The 20,749-nt window shown below is 35.5% G+C and overlaps 1 protein-coding gene across 6 annotated transcripts in view; it reads right to left on the bottom strand.

Moving 5' to 3' along the window:
* The window catches only part of LOC115443174 (phosphatase and actin regulator 4B), a 61,817-nt gene that overhangs the window by 13,141 nt on the left and 27,927 nt on the right, over positions 1 to 20,749 (bottom strand). For all 6 annotated transcript variants that reach the window (XM_030168468.2, XM_030168470.2, XM_030168471.2 and 3 more), the window contains one exon: positions 19,496 to 19,693. In XM_030168468.2, coding sequence (XP_030024328.1) covers positions 19,496 to 19,693 — 198 coding nt within the window. The remainder of the gene's footprint in view (positions 1 to 19,495; positions 19,694 to 20,749) is intronic.

Below are 20,749 nucleotides of genomic sequence, written 5' to 3'. Positions count from 1 at the left end.
TCAGTGATAAACAAGGGTTATGTGAAACTAATAAATGCAAATAACCTTTGGCTGCGACTCACTTTTGTTAAGATTCTAAGGTAGTTCCACTTTTTTAAGGATGTAGTTTAGTAGAATCCTTTATTTATAAAAGTCTTATAATATTCCAAATAACATATACAATATTGATACAATATGATATGAAGACACATTATGCTAACGTCGAGAAAGTTTTTTTTTTTATCTGGGCACTGCACCGGCATTCTATTGCTCTATATATTTCACACATTGAATTCGTATGACAAATATGTATGACATTGAAAGTAAACATAATTTCGGCGTTTAAAGACGACAAAAGGCGATTGGAAATCATAAAGCGTAAGATATTAACAATAGGTACAAAAAAACAAGGGTCAGACGAAGAAGCAAAATATTATTATAATATGAAGAAACTCTGTTAAATTACAGCTAATTTCAACACACGACGAGGCATACTAATCAACTATTTCATTTAAATTCCATTGTATATTATAATTATGATAGATAGTCAAACATAAATTTTTGGATTTTTTTTTAATCATAATACAATACACGATTATAATTGATTATAATATACCATAATAGGTGGAGAAGCTATGGCATGACTCGGACCTTATGGACTAATGTATACTTATATTTGTATACATATTTACTGCCACGGTAATTTAGAGCCGATATCTCATATACCTATATTGTTTAATAATAGATTTTTTTTCTATGAATTAAATGTGTAAATATTTTATCATTTCTGATTCTGATATGTTCCAGACATTATTTTATTTTGCTACAAGTTGATAAAAACAACCTTTCAATACAACTTTAATCAATAATGGCAGTTATCTCCTGTCAATCTGAACCATATATAAATCTTGTTGTCCTAGAAACAATCGCTAAAACTTCAACTTAGTCTATTTGGAACAACGATGGCGCTTTGACTGAAGCTTCAGCTCGACAACGGTAGAAGTTCCGCACGTAGCCTAGCACGAAGATCGATCGCCATTGCTTCTTGAAACTATTTTATTATTTCTTATTATTAAACAGACTTTCGTACTTCGGGAGATATCGAAAATACAAGCCGTCCATGACAAATTAACGTTGATAGCTTAAGTAGATAGAAATGCCGTAACAAGAAATGCTAAGATTTATTTAACACAGATAAGAATAATTAAGTTTGTTCAACAAATTATTTCGGTAATTTAAATGTGCTTGAAAAACATTCATCACCGTATTTCAAGAGAATAAACTACAAATGCTTTAATAAATTTACCCTAATACCAATTATCGTCATTACTCAGTGTTTTAAATAAATATTTAAACAATATTAATTAAAATTTTCCACTCATGTAAATAATAGGACAATACCAATCCTTCTTAGAAATAGCCTGCTATTTATACTCTGTATCCATTGTTTTACAACTTAAGAAACCTTAACCTCGACAGCAAAAAGGCAAACGCGAGAGAGATAACTCTCAGGGTCGCAGGCTGCGTACTCGGGTTCAGCACACGAGCGGCGTTTCGATCGACTATCCGCCCTTGGCCGAGCTACCCCAATGCCAGCCGCGGAAATCGTTCGCTGCAAGATTATGTAACCGCTCCTTCAAATACACGAGAAGAACTGCGTCCCAGATGTGCTCTGTATTTACGTTCCCCTGAAATTCTTAGTATCGATTACTACGAAGTAAAATTATAATTATTATTCTTAATAACATTAAGCAAAATTTAGCTAATAAAGTCTGCATCAATAGCTTTACCATTTACCAAATCGCCTTGAAAAAAAAAAAAGAAAATTACGTCTATATTCCAACCAAATTAATTTAAAACGCTTTCGATGAATTAGTATAATAATTGGCATAACAGGAATAATGCATGGCGTGGGTTTTCAATGCCAAATATTATTTAAGCATCTCTTATATCCGCTCTACATGCGTTATTTAGACTTAACTGTAAGGCCTCCCAACAGTAATAGTTCTAATAACTCATACCAAAGTACTATGAACGAAAGTATTGTATAAGCAAAATAGATTTAGCTGTGTTTAGTATTTTAATAGTTGTAAACTACCGAAATGTATTTTTCAGGAAAATAATATTTTAAATGTATATCAGTAAGCAGTAGCACATTGCACAGACTGTAAATACTCATATACTGTGATGTTAGTCATTAATTTATTCACCAAAATTTAATTTATGCGCCCCGTGACCATGAAGGCTGCGACTTCGAAAGGTCGGATGAAAATAATAATATAAATACATGCGATAAAACCCGTAAAATAATGTTATTTCAGAATTTAATTTATAATCGCAATACTATAAATCGCAGGCTACATGCGTGTCATGGAAAGGCTCCAAAGGCAACGAATTCATGTTATTGTTAATTAATTGACGTCTATGCACTTCCCAGCGTTTAATGCTTTACCAATAAACAAACATCTATTCGTATCGTATTTAATCTTTTTTAAGATGGTATGCATCATCAATACATTATATTTTTATATCTGTAGATTATCAGCAGGTAACATGCAGGTCGGAGTATGATAAAATTGATAAAACAAAGAACAATCCCTATGACGTGACGCTCGTTCAGCAAATCCAGCATTCCTGTGTGATGTCACTGCCAATCATGGCTAGAATGTATAAATCATCAAGATAAAAGGCAACTAATGTTAGCATTTATTTAAGTCAAACTAATCTTTAAAGAGCCAAAACAGTTAACTGAAATTTGCCACCGAAAATCGTTTAACTTAATCGCTTCAACGCGTCGTAGCGTAAAATTAATTAAATTATATAGTACAAAAAGCTAATTAATAGAAACTTATATTTATGAACAATGGAGTACTTGCAGCCGCAATGCGGTAACGTCTATGAACGTCTGTCATAATATATGCTCAGAATAGAATTGAACCAGTAATAGCGGCGCAGTATACAATGTCAAGAATACGCAAGGTGTATGTAGCGCTAGGAGCATGCGTGCGCGGTGGGCGCGTGCTCCAATTGCTCGTCACATCGCGTAAAACGACGATTCCACTACCACGAGCTAGTTAAAAATACACTCTGCACGATAAAAACAGAAAACATTCACTGACGCATCAACTATGTGGTCTGTTTACACAGTGAAAATGCTTAAACAAATACTTTTATATCACACTCTCGGATCTGCAATTGGATTTGAAATATGTAATTCTTTTGTTCAGAGTTATTTGCAATAACACACTTTTTTACGTTTATACAATGAAAAGAGAATTAAACAATAATTACTATTAAAAATAACTGGTATTGATGACCTTGGCCCATTTGTCATTTGCACGTTCGTGTTTGGGGGAGCATTGAAAGTAAATTATGGCACACACTGTATTGTGTTCACTACTCATTTTCAATTTTATCACATTGAGGTGTAATCGGGATTGCTAGCATAGTAGTCCCTTTTACTTTAATTTTCTCCGCCTATTTTAGGGCGGCCGTTACCGTAAAGGCCCTCAGCTACCCCTTTTGTGACTGCAATGGCTCACGAGATAAATGTAAGATAGTAATACCGATTTATTCGCATATAAAATGTTATATATATGTATCCTTATAAGTCGTCAAATTATTATAACATTGTGCTTAAAGTGCGTGTGTATAATATATCATACATATTATTCTTGGCTTGCGAGAAATTCGTTCAAAGTCAAAGAGAAAATGTATACGACATTGATGAGAACCACGCGGGCACAAAGACAGACGAAATATAACATATTTTTATAGTCTCATTAAGTTAGTAAAAAGAACATATGCTGTTCAAAAAACATGTTTGCAGCAATAATAATAGAATTTTATTATAATTAATTTTATAGGTTATCAAATGATTAAATTAGAATACACAAAAGAGAATTATGATATACATACATCGAGATAAAGCTCTCAATCTAATTTGTACTAAGGTTTTTTGATATTAATTATTTACCGTCAGTTATAACGTGTTTTTTTTTAAATAAACAACTTTTTTTATTTTTATACATAATACAGGTATTTCTAAATCTGACTATAGGCGTATGATACAAATAAAACAACTGAATAAAAATACAAAACAATCGTAAAACATTTCTGGAGCAGTGATAATGCATTGGTTTTGTAATTCTTATAAATAGATTGTTCGCAAGACGCGAGATTTTCTTTGGAAAATCTTCGCAAGAACAAATCCTGCACTGTATGGTGTATGGTGGTAATCAGGGGCTCTGGATAGCAGCTTAACCAGTTCTGCTATGACCTACTATTAACCGGCTTATTCGAGAATTTAATAATGTGAAAACAAATATTAGGAAGCCAGCTGTGTTCGTAGATTTCAAATATGAAACGATGTGTTGATTGAAGTGAAAATTTATTACCGAATTATTACACCTTTTTAGATGATATTTAGAAATCTTGCTCTGGCGACGCAGTGTCATGAAGAAAAAAATGTAAATAATTACGTAGACATTATAGTGTCAACAAAATCAAAAGTTCGCACGGTGGCAAAACACAGAGAAATCATAATGGGGATCATGTTTTGTACCAAACACTTTCTCTTTACAAGCTGATAGATTATAATTCTTATTAATTACAGTGTTTCCAGAATTCAGAGAGTAAAGGCTTGGGTTGCAAGAGTAATTTTCATCGAAAACTGTTGATAGAGATTATACTACAGACGTAGAGAAATGGCTGTGGAACATGAGCCGTTAAAAATTAACAACTCGCTGAAAAGGGCCGAACTAACTTAGCTACTATGTACGTAACGAAAACGTGTGAGCAACAACGAGTGACTATGTCGTTAATGTCCTTTGTTTTCCTATTTTCTACGAAACGCTACGATACCAACTATTCATATAAACGTTTATAAAGATGTGGTCGGCAAAAATTATTAAAAACATTAGTTCTGAAACATAAGTGATGTTTATAAAACTTTATTCCTAACATTGTTTCATCGGAAATACACAGAAGAATAAATTGATTTCATATATTTAATTATTTCAATGTTTATTATATAATTCTCTAAATTATTAAATACTAAAGACAGATACATATATTATTATGCATTTTCTCAATATAAAGAACTCATTAAGAAGTAATCATTGAAAACATGATGAAAGTGTTAATATTTTTAGAGGCGGAGAAATCGAGCTCCATTTCTTTCGGTCCGCAAAAAGGCAACGGGAAATGGCGCGGCGATGTGCGCGCAGAAGCACCGCGCCGCGGCGGGTTAAGGCCATTCCGTGGCTGGAAGCGGCCGCCCCACGTGTTTCAGGAAGCTCCCCCTTTTCACCACGTATTATCAATTAAAATGTTTGCGTTCGTTATATTCCCGCAGAATACTCTTTTTGAATTTATTTATTGTTGCAGCTTTAATTAGCGGTATCAAATAAAATTGTAGAGATAGGAATAGAACAGTTCTTTTAGTTTTATTGCTGTCAACCTTTTAGTTTTGACCACGAATTTACTTGGTATGAGGTTTAGTAAGAATTAAAAAAATCTTTTTTTTTTGGGAATTAAAAGTGAATTGTTTGCAATAAACGTCAATATTTGTTTTATATAACAATATAGAGTTGCTATCTCTTCATATTGATCATATTTAAACTTGACTTATTTTTATCATTGGTATTTAAAGTTTTTTGTATTGTAATATCCCAATCTCCACGAGACACGAGACATAGACTAATATCCTGCTACATTTTTTCATGAGGAATGTGTTGATTGACATTCCGGAGGCCAATTAAACGGCGTGCTTTAGCGACGACAGGCTCGGAAGCATGCCGCAAATAGTTTCTGCAAGGCCGCGGCACCTTGTCTGTATCACATCACGCTCGCGCCGGCGTCGAGTCTCCTATTTACTTTCTACTCAATAATATTATCCACCGATAAGAATATGATTTGAATCCTAGAATGCAGCACAAGCTGTTTTTAAACTAACATATTTCAACAACATAGCTTAGTTGTTATGTCTCTGACAGTCTCAAGGCATAACGGTTGAGCAATGGGTAGGTACAGCACAATAGTTATTGATATCAATAACATTCTTGAAGATACTACTGGTGAAATAAACAAAAATAATGACTGACTTGTGGCATTGAAAATCTCTTATATGTTTATATGATTGCCCAGCCGTAAGCAGCATAATTGTAATAATCCATAGTACATAGAATACAACAATGTAACTTGGTGCAATCCAAATAGAACGAACTCATTTTAAGTTTCAAATTACGTATATTCAGATGTCAGATTGTGTTAAATAAAATATTATTCTGTACATCTTCTTTAATTTGCCTAAATACCGGAGCACAAACGTAATGTAAAAATTGGTATGTTGAGAGTTATGAAAGGCGGGCGGCGCGTGGGCGGTTAATCCTTACCGTACCTGGGGGTGCCGTCTAACAACGAAAATTTTGCTATTTCAACCAAATTGCTTCCAGCTTTGTTTGAAAAGGAATGGCCGTTTAATTATAGAAAATATTTATTCTTTATTATAATTTTCTTTTGACTACAGACAATAGCGTAGCTATCGGAATTATTTATTTCTTTTACATAATGTATCAATTTTTGCTCATCTCATATTTTCAGTAGCACCGACCGATTTATTTTTGATAAACTGTAAAATTATTCCGTAAAAGCTTCATATTTACAAAAAATGACATTATATATTCATAATAATTCATAAGAAATAATTATTTTATATTTCGGTGGATGTTATTAAATGAATATGACTTAAGAATGATATAACAATTAATCCTTAAAACTAGCACTATCACTTCGCAAGTGATACATTTATTTTTAAGAATTAATTTTACCACATATAACAGGTATTGCTAAAATTATATTGATGTAAGTTTTTAATATATAATGAATAATATTACCATTAACAAATCACCAAGAAATGCGAGGGGTGTATGCTGTGGTTAATGCGTGACATTGACATTGAGAAATCATATGATTCAAGAAACAACAACGAGCAAACAAAAGAATGTACATGCGGTGGAGTGCGAGAGCATAGTAGTGGTGGTGATGATGGCGGTGGTGGTGCAGATGCGAGGCGAGGGTACCGTTGGTGCGCGCGAAGAGCGTGAGGTTGGCAGCATGGCGTGGCACGGGGGACTTGCGGCGCGTGTAGTAGTGGTCGTGGTCGCGGTGGTGGCGCTGCGGCGGCGGCGGCGGCAAGCGAGGCGGCGGCGGCAGGCGAGCGGGCCTGCGCCTCGCGCCGCCCGCGAACGCGTCCATAGCGGCGAGCGTGCCCACGTCGCTCATGCTCGCGGCGCGCTCGGTGGAACACTGCGCCCGCTCGCACGATCGTTACTTCGCCCCCCAGCCCCCGACACCGCGCGCGCTCTTCGATCGCCGCCCGCCCTCCGCGTTTTGCCGTCCGCCCGCCCACACGCCGCCTCGCTTTGTTTTGAATTTTTAATTTATCGTCATTCACCCAGCATTTGTACCAAGTTAAACAAGTAAAAGAATAGCACTTAGTTTTTAAGTTCAATAACCTAAATATGTTAGATTTCATAGTTTAGTAAAAATTCTGCTTCGAGTTTAAATTACAATCAAAATTGTTAGGAAAAAGCTAAATCAAATTGATGATTAATTTTGAATTCTAATAATTAAATGAAATTACGTAAACAGCGCCTTTAGCTCAACCATTTTGAAGTATTATCAGGAAGCAGTCTTTTATATTTAATAAAGATCAGACTCCCAAACTGAGTTCTTGTCAACAAAGGGTGCTCTTATTAAGGCCACGATTTTATATTTGAAATAAGAACCCGTAATTGTATAGCCTAGCCGGTCGCGAAGGCGGAGTACTTTTTAACAATGACATAACAACTGTTTTAAGACTTTACATACAATCTTCGTAGAAACTTTACGTTTTGTAAGTGAAAGTTTAGATTATAATTATCCAGTTTTTTGTTTTTGGTATGCTGAGATAACTTCAGTATACATAATACTATGGTGTTAATAAAGTAAACACAAAACAAATTGACCTAAAGTAGATGATTCATAGAACGAAAGTAATTATAATAATATTATCTCCGCAAAATTCAACCGTTGAATAGAGCTATTTCAGCGAATTGTACCTAAGAGTACTAAAGTGAACCTGTAGAACACAGCGTTAAATGTTGTAGACAATCGTAGGACGTAACCCGTAGGTCAGTGACACCATGATGTCTGTCAGCTTAACAGACGTATTAAGACTTGTATATTATTCATTGCATGAGAAGCGAACGTCAACCGCAATCCCGTATAGAGCTCTTCCAACTTTATAAAGAATTATTAATTGTACTGAAACGTTTATAACACATTATCTCATTATAGTTTTGTTCATATTACGAGCAATAGATATCTTTTATGGTACCAAAATACACGTTTATATTACTAGATTTTGAAGTTTATAAATTCATATTTAGTCTAATTAAAGATTAATTACGAGCCCTATTATAAGAAAAGGGAAAACAAACGTTATTTGCTCGAATTTTTAATTAACTTTTTTTAAGATTTTTTAGATCTGTCGCCCTGACTAAGGCAAGTATTACAGTGTAAGGTGCTGGACATAATAACAACAGTTATTACAGAATTTGGAATTACATGACAAGTTAAGGAACTACCTCAATAACAAAACAGATATACATCTTTTTTTTTTTAATTTAAGACGAGAGAAGTATTCCGCTCGCCTGACTATATAACATCACGACTTCGCATAAACAATAGTAAAACCATCCGACAACAGAAACAAAACACACATGAAGCCTTTTTGGAGTTGTACGTACCGTGTGTAGTCACCGTTATTGCTCGTTTTAACGGTGAAGGAAAACATCCCGAGGAAACTTGCATAGTTGAAAGACTTCCAAAAGAATTGCAAAGGTTTGAGAGTTGTACCAGCCCGTACAAAGCATATTGAACAAAAGGCAAGCTCGTTATACAGGGTTGAAAAGATTCTTGTGACCAACTGTTTAGTTTGTTGTTTTAAAATCCCACGTCCTAATAATTCCTACTAATATTACAAATGTAAAAGTTTGTGAACATGTTTCCTGATGTTTGTTAAAAGTAAACACGAAAACCGGAGTAAGATTTTGAATAAAATTTGGCGTACAGGTATCTGTACTTGGTGTATACCAAGTTCCGAAGTACCATGTTGGCTACTGTGGGCCCCAAAGCCCGCAGAGGTACTTTCATTCCAGTAGATTCCGACGCGCGCACTGCCGCGCGCAAAAGCAAGTAGTAAATAAATAACTGCAAAGAAAATCATCGCATTACATCCTTAAAATATTGAAATAAATTTACCCCATAACTACAAACAAATTACAAACAAACTCATAATACCGTTGCATCGTAGCTAATATCTATTACTAAGGCACAGCAAGTAAAAGTATATATACTGCTATTTTAATTCACGTCATGTAGATATAACAATTTATATTGCTCTAGAAATATGGCTTCTTGTTTCTTATGCAATTAACACAATATTTTGCCTAATCAGAATTACTCTGGCATCTCTTGTAGGGTTCTTAATTTTTGCAACAATTAAAAAGAATTTTTCATAAGCTTTTACAGCGAGCTTCAATTACGTTCAAAGAGCGTCAAAAGTATCATCATAAAAAAACGTGTGTGTAGGCTCGTAACGAAATTTAGAACATAAAGCAATGATTTTTTTATTATTTCCTTTCTAAAAATATTACTGAACATTATTCCACACTATAGAGGAAGGCCATAACTAATTTCAATAAAGTTTCATATAAAAATTGGTTTTACTATTATACTCATTAATATTACAATCATTGCGAAGGTTAGGTTGGGTGAGTGTATTTTACGTGTTCAAAGTTGAACGGCTTATCCGAAAGCAAATATAAAATATTACCCTTGTATCAGAACTAAATAATTCCATAATCTAATGTAATTTATTTTAAAACCCTAATCTAATCTAATTTATTTTAAGAAATGATGTAAATCAAAATTGTTATTATATACTGTTTTGCAATCTTTATACCGCGATTTTTTCGTCAATATTAAGTAGGACCTATTTCGACAAACACAATATTGAATGAAAAAATTATGTTTAAAAAATCTGATCCCTTTGGAGAGATATGGTTGTTCATATATAAAGGGAAAATATGTATATAAGTGTTGATTCGGAACTACTTCCATTTTTGTTGGTTGAAAAACGGTTTCCTTAAAACCACGATTTTTTACAAGATAAGACAAAAGCTGGTTAATTATAAGCTTTAAATCCTTCAGTTCTGGAACAGTACGTCCAAATTGCAGGCTTTGTTCAAGCCAGATTTTTTTTTCATCCTTCCTGACGACAGTGAATGAATTAAATATAATGCTTTCTGTATCTCTGTAAGGGTTAGTAATTTAATGGTAAAATTTTGTAACCTGTGTTCTATAAACGATGACGGTGTTTCACAGAATAATTGATTTATAACGTTTATAAATAAAGAAATTTGACAGATACTATGACAATAACTTTGGTGCAAAATATCCCAATCTGTAATTTCGTAATCTGTAATCCTGAACGGCTATTGATAATTCGTTATAGTTAACGTAAAATCAAGCCTGTCTCAACGAAAACACCGCATACTGTAAAGTTACTTCTTCAGGCGCCTGAATATCGACCAATGCACCATGCACATAAGTAAAAACCAGACGAAGTGAGTCATTCCCCTGAGCCGCGTTTTAACGTAGCTTCATTGTAGGACTGCATAGCGATCATGACCCCTGAGTTTTATACTTTCTTTGTTTGCCACTGTTTTTGACTATCATATACTTTTAGGGTAATCAAATAACAAATCATCAAATTCGAGGTAAGTATATTTTACAACATAATATAATAATAATAAATAATAATATCAGCCCTGTATTATATACTGGCCCACTGCTGAACACGGACCTCCTCTATTACTGAGAGGGACAACATAACATACTCGTACATAATAGGACTATATTGTAGGTGGTAGAATCGCGTTGACATTTTAAATTTGTGTACAGTTTTACAGCGCTTTTGTTTTAAGTTTCGTATGGTGATTTCGATTTTCAGAGCCTCAAACACGTCCGTCTGTCCACTTTTTTTTCATTTAGGCCAGAATACATTTATATTCTTCAGATATTGTGGTCATTTAACATCAGGGGACGAATTTGCTCGTTTAGTGGTCTATGCAAAAACAATCACTAATCAGTTAGATAATAATAGTATTTATGATTCCATCCAGTGTACATGTCGTTGTAAGTTACAAGCAAAACCGATGTCATCAATAAAAGATCAAATTGAATAGTTCACATTCTTTGTATTGTAACTTTGGGATTACGTCGTATTGCCGAGAAAAGAGAGCTAGATCCTACAACTGACGGCTTTTATGCCATACATATTGACTTGCCATTCCTGTGGATTCTACCCGTCACCTCGACAAAGTGCTCTATAAAGATTGCTTTTTGTAAAAAAAAAAGGTTTTAAGTTTCCAATGTTTCTCAATATGGAGTAGAGTAGCGAATCATCTATGTTTTGAGTAGGTCACATTGTTGATTCCAAACGACTAGCGTGTGTGCTTCTTGTTATTCAGGAGACTTCAAATTAGAAGCTAAATGCGTTACAGCCGCACTGCCTCCACGCGGTACTAAGCGGCTAATTTAAAGGCGCCCTTAATTCGCATCATACAGCACGTTTGCACCATCTAGACGACTTCGACGACAAAATGTATAACTATAAACCTATATTGTAGGTTTTTTATTTCATAATTTTATAACTCTACGGATAGATTTCATGACATTTTCATAGCTACATTACTCACTGCGACCTGGATATTATTAATAAAAGTACTTTTTATATGAATGCGTCATTAGTAAGCTGTGTTAAAGAAAAAAGTTGCTTGCGTTCTGTGCTCGGCGAGAGCGTAGCCGTGCGAGCGTGTAGTGCGGATGTGAGGAATAACACATATTTTGCCATGTTTTTATATGTTTGCTCGTATATTTATTATGTACATAGTTCTACAATTATTCTGCTCATTTGTCATACTAGAATAAACAACATAATTAATAATTATTTGCAATTACAAATATGAAATATATTTGGCTAAGTATTAGATACGCCATAACATTATTAAGTTATCTACAGTTAAATATATCCAATCTTAGTTTGACGTATAAGATAAGAAGTTTCTAGTTCGTAACTTAGACTTGGGTAGATACCAATTTAGACGACAGACGCCAACTATCTGGAACATTGCAGAGAAATATGGATTTTACGTGAAGCAATACATATCTTACAACAGATAAATTCAGTATAAAACGTGGCTAAAAGCTCCTAATAACGCCCACCTGGTCCGGTCTTCAATGTAAAATGTGTAAAATAAGTAGATCTCGAAAATTAGAACAAATGTATTCAATTAGTATAGACCAATTCGAATATTTAGATGATCGGCTTTTATCCAAACAATGATTAATTGCCTACTTTTATATTTGCTCATCAAGTGACCACTTAATATCTCTTAGTCAGGTATAATAAAGGCCCAAATCAATGCAAGCCGGGTAAGTTACATGGGCCGACGTCACCGCTTTCTGTGTGTTTCTAGTGTGAACATCTTTTATGTGCAAACTTGTACTCAGTTCCTCACTGCAATGCGTTTAGTACGCGGTTTTGTTGCGTGCTTTGTGGGTTTTGGAAGAGCGTCGTCAGCTCGTTAAAAACGACGTATGCATAGACTTCATATATCGCAAGCATTATTTTTGCTGATCTAACTGGACGTAATAACACCGATTGGATCGGGACTTGTCGGCTCGAGCCACTATAACAGTGATTGCTATAAAGTTAAGTACTAAATATATTTGGAACTCTACCATGAGCTTCATAATATGAATGAGCGCATGCAGAAAGGTTTATTTTCCGTGACATTCGTTTTTTTAAAGAATCAGGGTTAATTATAATCGCAAGGATAAAGGGCAACAAGGGATTGTTTGATGAAAGAGAAGTTTTATTAGATAAATCGCTTATGTAAATATAAAAAAATAACCATGAATCCCTTTTTGTTATACGAAAGTAAAAAAAACTCGCAAACAATGCTCTCACAACTACATAAGTATAGAAGGTAATGTGGAGAATTGATACATTTATTTTCCTAAGGTTATAAATATGAGAATTTGTAAAGCTGTCTCGAAGTAAACAGATAAATCCCTAAATCAGTTTGGACTAATTTGGCAGACCGATAAAGCAAATTCTGAATAAACATAATTGTTATAAGCTACTTTTTTCCCGGAAAGTGCAGAAATGGACTTTAAATCAGAAAAGTTCATTTAAAGCGGAGCGGTAGCGGCGCAGCAGTGGGCTACCGTCTTGGTGTAGACGTCAGCTACTTCGTTAACTTTAAACCTGAGACTTGAAACGTAATGATGTAATATTGTCATATTCGTTTGTATACTGAGTTATTGACGCGTCGGTATATTACTCAATTGGCACCAGTTGTTTCATTCGCCTATTTTGTAATAAGTAATCATAATATATTGCTGTTAAATAAAATCATTGTTGTCCTGTTATTTCCTACATATAACTAAACACATTTTACAAAACAACGTTTGAGTTTTAAAATATTAATACAATTGAAAACTATACGCATTGTACGATGCAATGCAGCCAGTAAAAATAATCGTCTATTTACGTATTTACGAATATGATGGTGCTACGCACCTCTCAAGCAGGCGCATCCCATGATGTAGCCCATCATAGAAAGGCGCGGCGCAGGCGGCGCGGGCGGCGGCGGTGGCGGCGGCACGCGCCGGCCGCGGTGCGGCGCTCGCGACACCGCGCCCGCTCTCTTATCCGCCGCCCTTAACACTCGGACTGCGGCCGCAGACCCTCAAATGTGTTTTAATGCCACCCAACATACCTTGACTGATAAACCCCTAACAAAGAAAACTTTACGCACATTTGTAAAGCCAAGCATAGGTACAGGCTAAAATAATAACTAAATTTTAATTTCAGTATTTGAATTAAGTGATACTTTGCATTTCGATAATAAATATTTAATTATTCAGTAAGTACGAGCGAAACGAGGTCAGCCGGATGGCAATTGGGCGTAATTTTATAAAGGAGTGTTGTCACAGGAACATGACGTGTGTACCGGTGGGAAATATCGTCGGTGCAGCGGCCGCGATCGCGTGCTAACGCTAGTGCTCGATGTGGATCGATACCGCACGCAAAGTTCGCGCCTAGAATATCGCGACCGATATAACTTAACCACACATATGCCGGTTACACGATTGTTTAGTATAAAACATCATTTACCATTATTTAAGTATATCGAAAGTTTAAAAAAAAGTACAGTTAAAGATTATTGTAAAGTTATCACTCGATTGTAAGTTTTAAATTTTGAAAGGAGTTGTAAGAGGTCCAACATCGTCAAACTTGATAAAAGATGCAACAATTATTATATCTGAAAACACGTTTTTTTCCTTAATAAAGTATGATATTACTATTGCAATAAGTTCTGATAAAAAAGACAAAACTGAAGCGACAGTGACGATCATGTGACGAATTTTTCGATACACAGTATAATATAGTGGCGTAATACGTTAGTATTTATAAATTTTCAGGCTACATTCTAAGCAATGAAGTAAAATAGGTCAAATAGTGCATTTACTGTATACTCTAAGACTGAAAGGGTTTAAACGTTCCACATTGCGAACACCTCAGAAATAGGGGTCGCTGGTGTCATTGGGTTGAAAAACCTTAATGCGCACTTCACGTTGTGTATATCGCTAATAACGGTTACGTCAGGAGGAGTAGACGACATAAGATGCGTCAGTGGGTTTCATTCGGTGTTTTGACAGGTGGTACCTATAACTAGGCGGGCAGGTAATCGAGTGAGGTTAGGGCAGGCGGGCGCGAGGGTCGGTTTGCGGCAGGTCGCGGGCCGGCGGGCGCGGGTGCGGGCGGACCGACACTGAAGCGCGCGCCGCGCGACCGCTCCCCGCGCGCCCGCACGCGTCGCGCCGCCGGCACCGCTCCCGGCCATCCCGCACCGCCCCCGCAGACCCGCTGCGGCCTGCGACCGTTCCCGACCGACCCGACCATCGCCACGAGCTACTCTACCGGCTCGCGGCTGCCACCCTTCGCCCGCTAGACTCGACCGGCCTTTTGACACCCATGCGGGCTTTTGTGGAACGGTTATGCTCCTAACCATCTCATGTTATATTAGATTAAGATACCTAATCGAAACAATACAGTGTCTTTATATTTATCATATTGATGACATTAATTATTATGATGCTGTTACGGAAGCATAGATATAATTTATATGTAGAGACCGGATTAAATGCATTTGAGTATTTTAGCGTCGGTTTTTTGCATATATTGCTTAAAATGATGGGATTATACATATTTTCGTTATATTTGTAGATATAGTATTATTTCTATTCATTTGAATATTTAAGAATAAACACTAAATTGGGTTGTAATGTAGCCGACGAAGCATATCCAAGTGTCTAAGCTGAAAAATAACGCAGGATTTGAAATTGTGCTCAAATACATAATCCTATCATGGTGAAACTTTCTACAAACCATAATATACTTTTCAAGCAAGCTTATTAAAAATAGAAAAACAATATCAATAAGCCAACCCAGAGATCAAAGCCGAAATCTCCTAGTGATAGCCGCACCACGTACGCAATACGTAGTACAACTACGCCACCAAGGCAAGTTAGTCCAGAAAATTTTATATAATTAAAAATAAACTGTTAAGTTATTTAAAATTTATATTTTGATATAAGAAGTTGATACGTACAAATAATATGCTGATTTTAAGTAAAAACAAAAATCAAACTGTTAGCTACTTTTCATTAATAAATGTTGCATATTATGACATGTTTTCATGCATATTTTAAACATTTCTTAGGCATATTCCTAACTATTTACTTTGCTAATAATCCAATCTCAAGACCCATAATTTAATTTATTAAAAATTTGAGATTAGTAAGTAGTCTCTACGACATAAGCCATGGACAAAGATGTAAACTACTTTGCTTGCGGTAATTGCGTAAATGTCTCGCGCACCGTGTAATTGACAGATCCTAATAAAGGTATTGTATTTTGATACTAACTTTTACTAGAGGCATCAATGCCTGAAAGTCTCTTCGTAGATTAACTGTACCACAGAAACCTTGCTTTTTTCGGGGATAAAATATACTTCCTGACCCTCTCTGTCCATAAAATGTCCTCGCGCAAAACTCTAGATATCTTTAAAGTGTAAAGACTTATTTTACTTCTTATAAAGCCAGCAAGAATCCCATCCAAAGCGGTCTAACTGTTCAATAAATTAGCCGAATCATATAGACACACATTCGAATAAACCAATTATGTCCTACCAATATAATTCTAACCTGAAACTGCACACATAATACAAGCAATCATAATCAATCCCTGTACAGAGCGCTACAGTGCACACAAGGTAGAGACGTCGAACTTGGACAATTGAATTACAATGCTCTGCGGTGTCGAATATATTATTCATTATATTGGATTTGATTAAAGTTTTGTTCCAATGTTAGCGTTTTCATTATTAACATTGATTGAAAAAGGTAATTCAATGAACCGGTAGTGTCAAGTGTCATATAGTTCCCATCCGTGCTCAATGGATTATGCCAGAAAACATGTAAGAACTCGTTAAGTCGTTGGCTCGCTGAGCACACTTGATACAAGGATATTCCTACGTCACGTAGAGTTATGCGGTCAACACACAACTTACAACGCAAAATGCATATTATGATTATCCTACTCATATTTTAAGTATGAGAGTTGGGAAAGTGTTTTTTGATTTGGATTTTCATTAGCTACTTACTGATAGTTATCGTTCAATGGGAGTTCGATTAAATTTATCACAAAATTCCAGTTACAAATGTAATTATACCTTACTTTACGCGAACCGTTTGCATGCAATCATATCTGGGAGCTTAAAAGATTGGTGTCTACTAACGGAATAAACTCACATAGGTATACAATTTTACTGCATTTCGAAAACCATATAAGGTTTTCTTAAGAGTACTATCTGCAGCTTCAGGTATGAGGATGACACTCAAACTCGGCTTGGATAAAAACTCCTACTGTTTATAAAAAGCAAAACTTCATTTTATCACGAAATGTAACGGACTTGACAGGCTCTTTAAAAAAAAAAAACTATCATATAACAATTTTCCAATAATGAAGGTTATTCAATGAGCTTATTATGGTGCCGTAAACAATCAAGACGTACTTGCTGTAACACCACATAGAGCATGTTCCACCCTGCACGCCTCACCAATTAATGAAGCAAGAGCCTTGCATTCGAAACGTGTTTGACTCATCGTGCCGCAACGCAAATAAGCGTTCATTCGCTTATAATCAACCATCAACTAAATTGACCCCACACACTAATAAACGTGCAAGCCCACGCCGCTCAAGTAGAGACTCAAAACTAGTCACCGCATGAGATGAAGACATTTCTAACGGCTTTAAAAATATATATTTTATAATATGTAATATCTACTAACGTAGGGTGAAATCACAAAATAGTTATTGCCTAAGTCTACAAAAATTCGGGTGCTATTTTCAATTGATATTTTTGTCACTATAGTATGTAATGTATGCTGAGACGCATTAAGCTAAGCTACGACGGTCACTTAACGCCTAAATAAAAAAGGCAAATAATTGGGTAGTGTCAATTACGATTTTTCACATCCATGAGAGCATATCCGATAGCATAGCATACTGTGATAATATAATATAAAAGAGAACGTAAACGATTTCGGTAAGTGTCTATCATCCTTCTTAAGCGATAAGCCTAGCGGAAGTGTAACGAACTGTTGAAGCGAAGGTTTCCGCTTCGATTCTAAGACATGTCTGGTGAACAGTGCACACGCCTTTTAGTTTTCTAAACATGTTATCGCTTGATTCGGCGATAAAGGAGAATATCTTGAGACAATCTTTCTGAGTATCTGAATGTTCATGATCCACGTTATATTAACCAACTCGCATTCTCATACATGCTTCGATAACTCGTACTCAGCAAAAGGAATTATTTATTGTAAAATGCGGGACAAATGGCAGGAATAATCGCTTACAAATATGGATATTTTTTTCAATTCAAAGACCCCATAAGAGCATAAAATTCTTAATATTTTTACAAAATAATCGAGCGTGATTACTTAAGTTGTTTATCACAGGATACGTTGCCAACCAAGGCTCTTCGATCCTTAAACGTCGAAGTTATAAAGAACCGGTAAAAAAAACAACCTTCAAGTAAACAAGGAACGTTTATTTCCTGCTCAGTGTTCACCATAATCTCATTGCATCCTGTTTGTTATGAACATTAGTGAATGATCAAGACGAAGTAATGATTTATAGCTGCTGTATAAAGCATTGCAAGTATTTTTTTTAACAAAAATTAACATGCTTATATTAAGGGATCATTGTTTATAGTACCTATAAAATTTAATATTATATTGAAATAAATGGGCTAGTTTTACTGAGGTATATTTACTTCGCACAGTATTTCAACAACGTTGTAGCAATTTTGTAATGTGGGAATTATTTTGTAACTCAGCTGCACTTTGATTAAGTATGCTTACAATATATTGCTTTCAACGTTTAAACATTATATTCATATAGTGACTTAATTGACCCATATTGTTGCTATGTCGTCGTCTAAATTGTTTTGTTTTATACAAATTAATAAAAAAAAGTTCTGGTGTAATTGATTACTTTAATTAATTCTCCTGTTTATGCTAATTTTAGTCAAAGTTACAGTAATATATCTACTTACATTTTACAATCATACAATTTTTTTTTTAATTTTGTCGCATTAGCCGCTTTATTTGAAGTATTTAATTTTTTATATGAATGCGAATAGTATAATAGTTTATGCAAAGATAGCATCATTTTTGAATAATGTATATTTTTATCCTAGTACATATGTTACTTACACTGCACCTAATAGTAAGTGCAGTGCAGTCTAAATAAAATGTCGAAAAGTCAACCGAATTTTGCCTCTAGCTGCAAGAGAAGAAATACATCTTTTGCAACTGGTGGCAACTAGACAATTTAGCTCCTCCATTCGGAGATAGGCAGGCATAAATCGTATTGATTTTCGCCATCATTATTATATCAGCGGCCGAAACCTGACAATCAAATGATAGTCAGGTTTCGGCCGCTATTTATAAGAAATTACTCAATAACTTAGTGTTAGATTTCAGTAGTTTATGAGCCCACCAAACTAACGGCCGTTAGACTTCAATAGATCGTTACAATTCCCGACAATACGCAAAGCTCCGAGGTTCGAGTGCCTTTTTTCACACGGGGAAATCCGTTTACGTATTTTTATCGGACTCATAGGTATAAACCGTCCTACCGACTAAAAGCCCGCCAATCGACACTCTTTCTCTAATAGACAAGGTCACGGGGTGCGCAAGTCCATGCAACCACATGGTCCGAGTGCCTAATGCATCTAATCTCATTACAGTCGTAGTAGTTACTCACCGATGACGTTATTGTTCTGGTGGTGGTGGTGCGCGGCGGCGGCGGCGGCGACGGCGGCCGCGAGCGCCGCCTGCTGCTGCGCCAGCTGCGACGCCAGCTGCGCCTGCAGCGCCGCGTGGACGCCGGCCAGCCTGTCGGCGCTGCTGCCCGTGTCTCCGCGGGCCTCTTCGCCGCTGTACGTCGAAGACAACTCCTCATCTGTACAAATAAACAACCATTTTATATCACCGGCATGAGATATGTAACGATAAAAATAACGTACGTCTCTTAAAGGAACATATACTAGGATTTTATGGAACTTTGAAGGAGTCAATTTATAATTTTTCTTATAGTATGTAGACGTTGCCTGAGTATTAAACTTCAATAAAAAGAGTGAGAGAATGTAACGGGTTCGAAATCGTTGTCTATCCCTCTCTTGTCTCTATGTAAGGACCTGAGGTATCGAAACGCCAAGTTTGTGATTTAGGTGCGTTTTTTATTTCAATCTAAATAATTTTATAAAAGTATTGCTGAAATAATTTCAGAATGCAATTAATATCTGCAATAATTGACGACTTTGATTGTAAATATTTTTACTGCGCACGCCTTGGCCTGAATACACGAAATTACGTTTCATAACATATCGATTACTTTTTTCTTATCAATAGCCAATCAATACCCCTTTTAAAAGTGGTAGAACTAGGCCGTAGCCATATTTATTTATAACACGAATGGGCCCGCTCCACCGGGGTAGTACCAGTGAATCATAGAATGATTCAGTAGTACCGCGGCTAAGGCCATCCCTCAGTGTGCGATGTGGGAGTTTGATTTGTAGTTAAATGAAAAACCAGTAGAATAAACCAAGGAATTAAAATTGTAAATTAATATTTTTCTTGCTGAATTCAAAACGTTACTGCATAAAGATTTTTAAGATAAATCAGAGTTTGTTTACATATCTTAACTATAATAGAGACAATGGGAATGAAATGACATTCATGAAAAGTAGCCAATAAATTTGAAAATATTTTGCATTTTTTTACTTAAGTTTTTATGAACTCATTGACGTAACTAAACAAAAGATGATGTCATGACGACATTTTGTGATGTCACCGCGTGTTTAAACACGAGTTGTATTGAAACAAAATTACTTTGTTGAAATAAAATACAAATATATAATCAAAAGAATTCTAAATATAAGTATCGTGAAGTGTTTCAATATACACATGAATAAAACTCCCCGAAAGTTATTTTTTTATTTATTAAACAAGATCAGTA

The sequence above is a fragment of the Manduca sexta genome, chromosome 17, assembly GCF_014839805.1.
Source record: "Manduca sexta isolate Smith_Timp_Sample1 chromosome 17, JHU_Msex_v1.0, whole genome shotgun sequence".
Classification (NCBI taxonomy): Eukaryota; Metazoa; Arthropoda; class Insecta; order Lepidoptera; family Sphingidae; genus Manduca; species Manduca sexta.
Note: the sequence above shows the minus strand (reverse complement) of the source record. Positions and strands in the feature narration are given on the sequence as shown.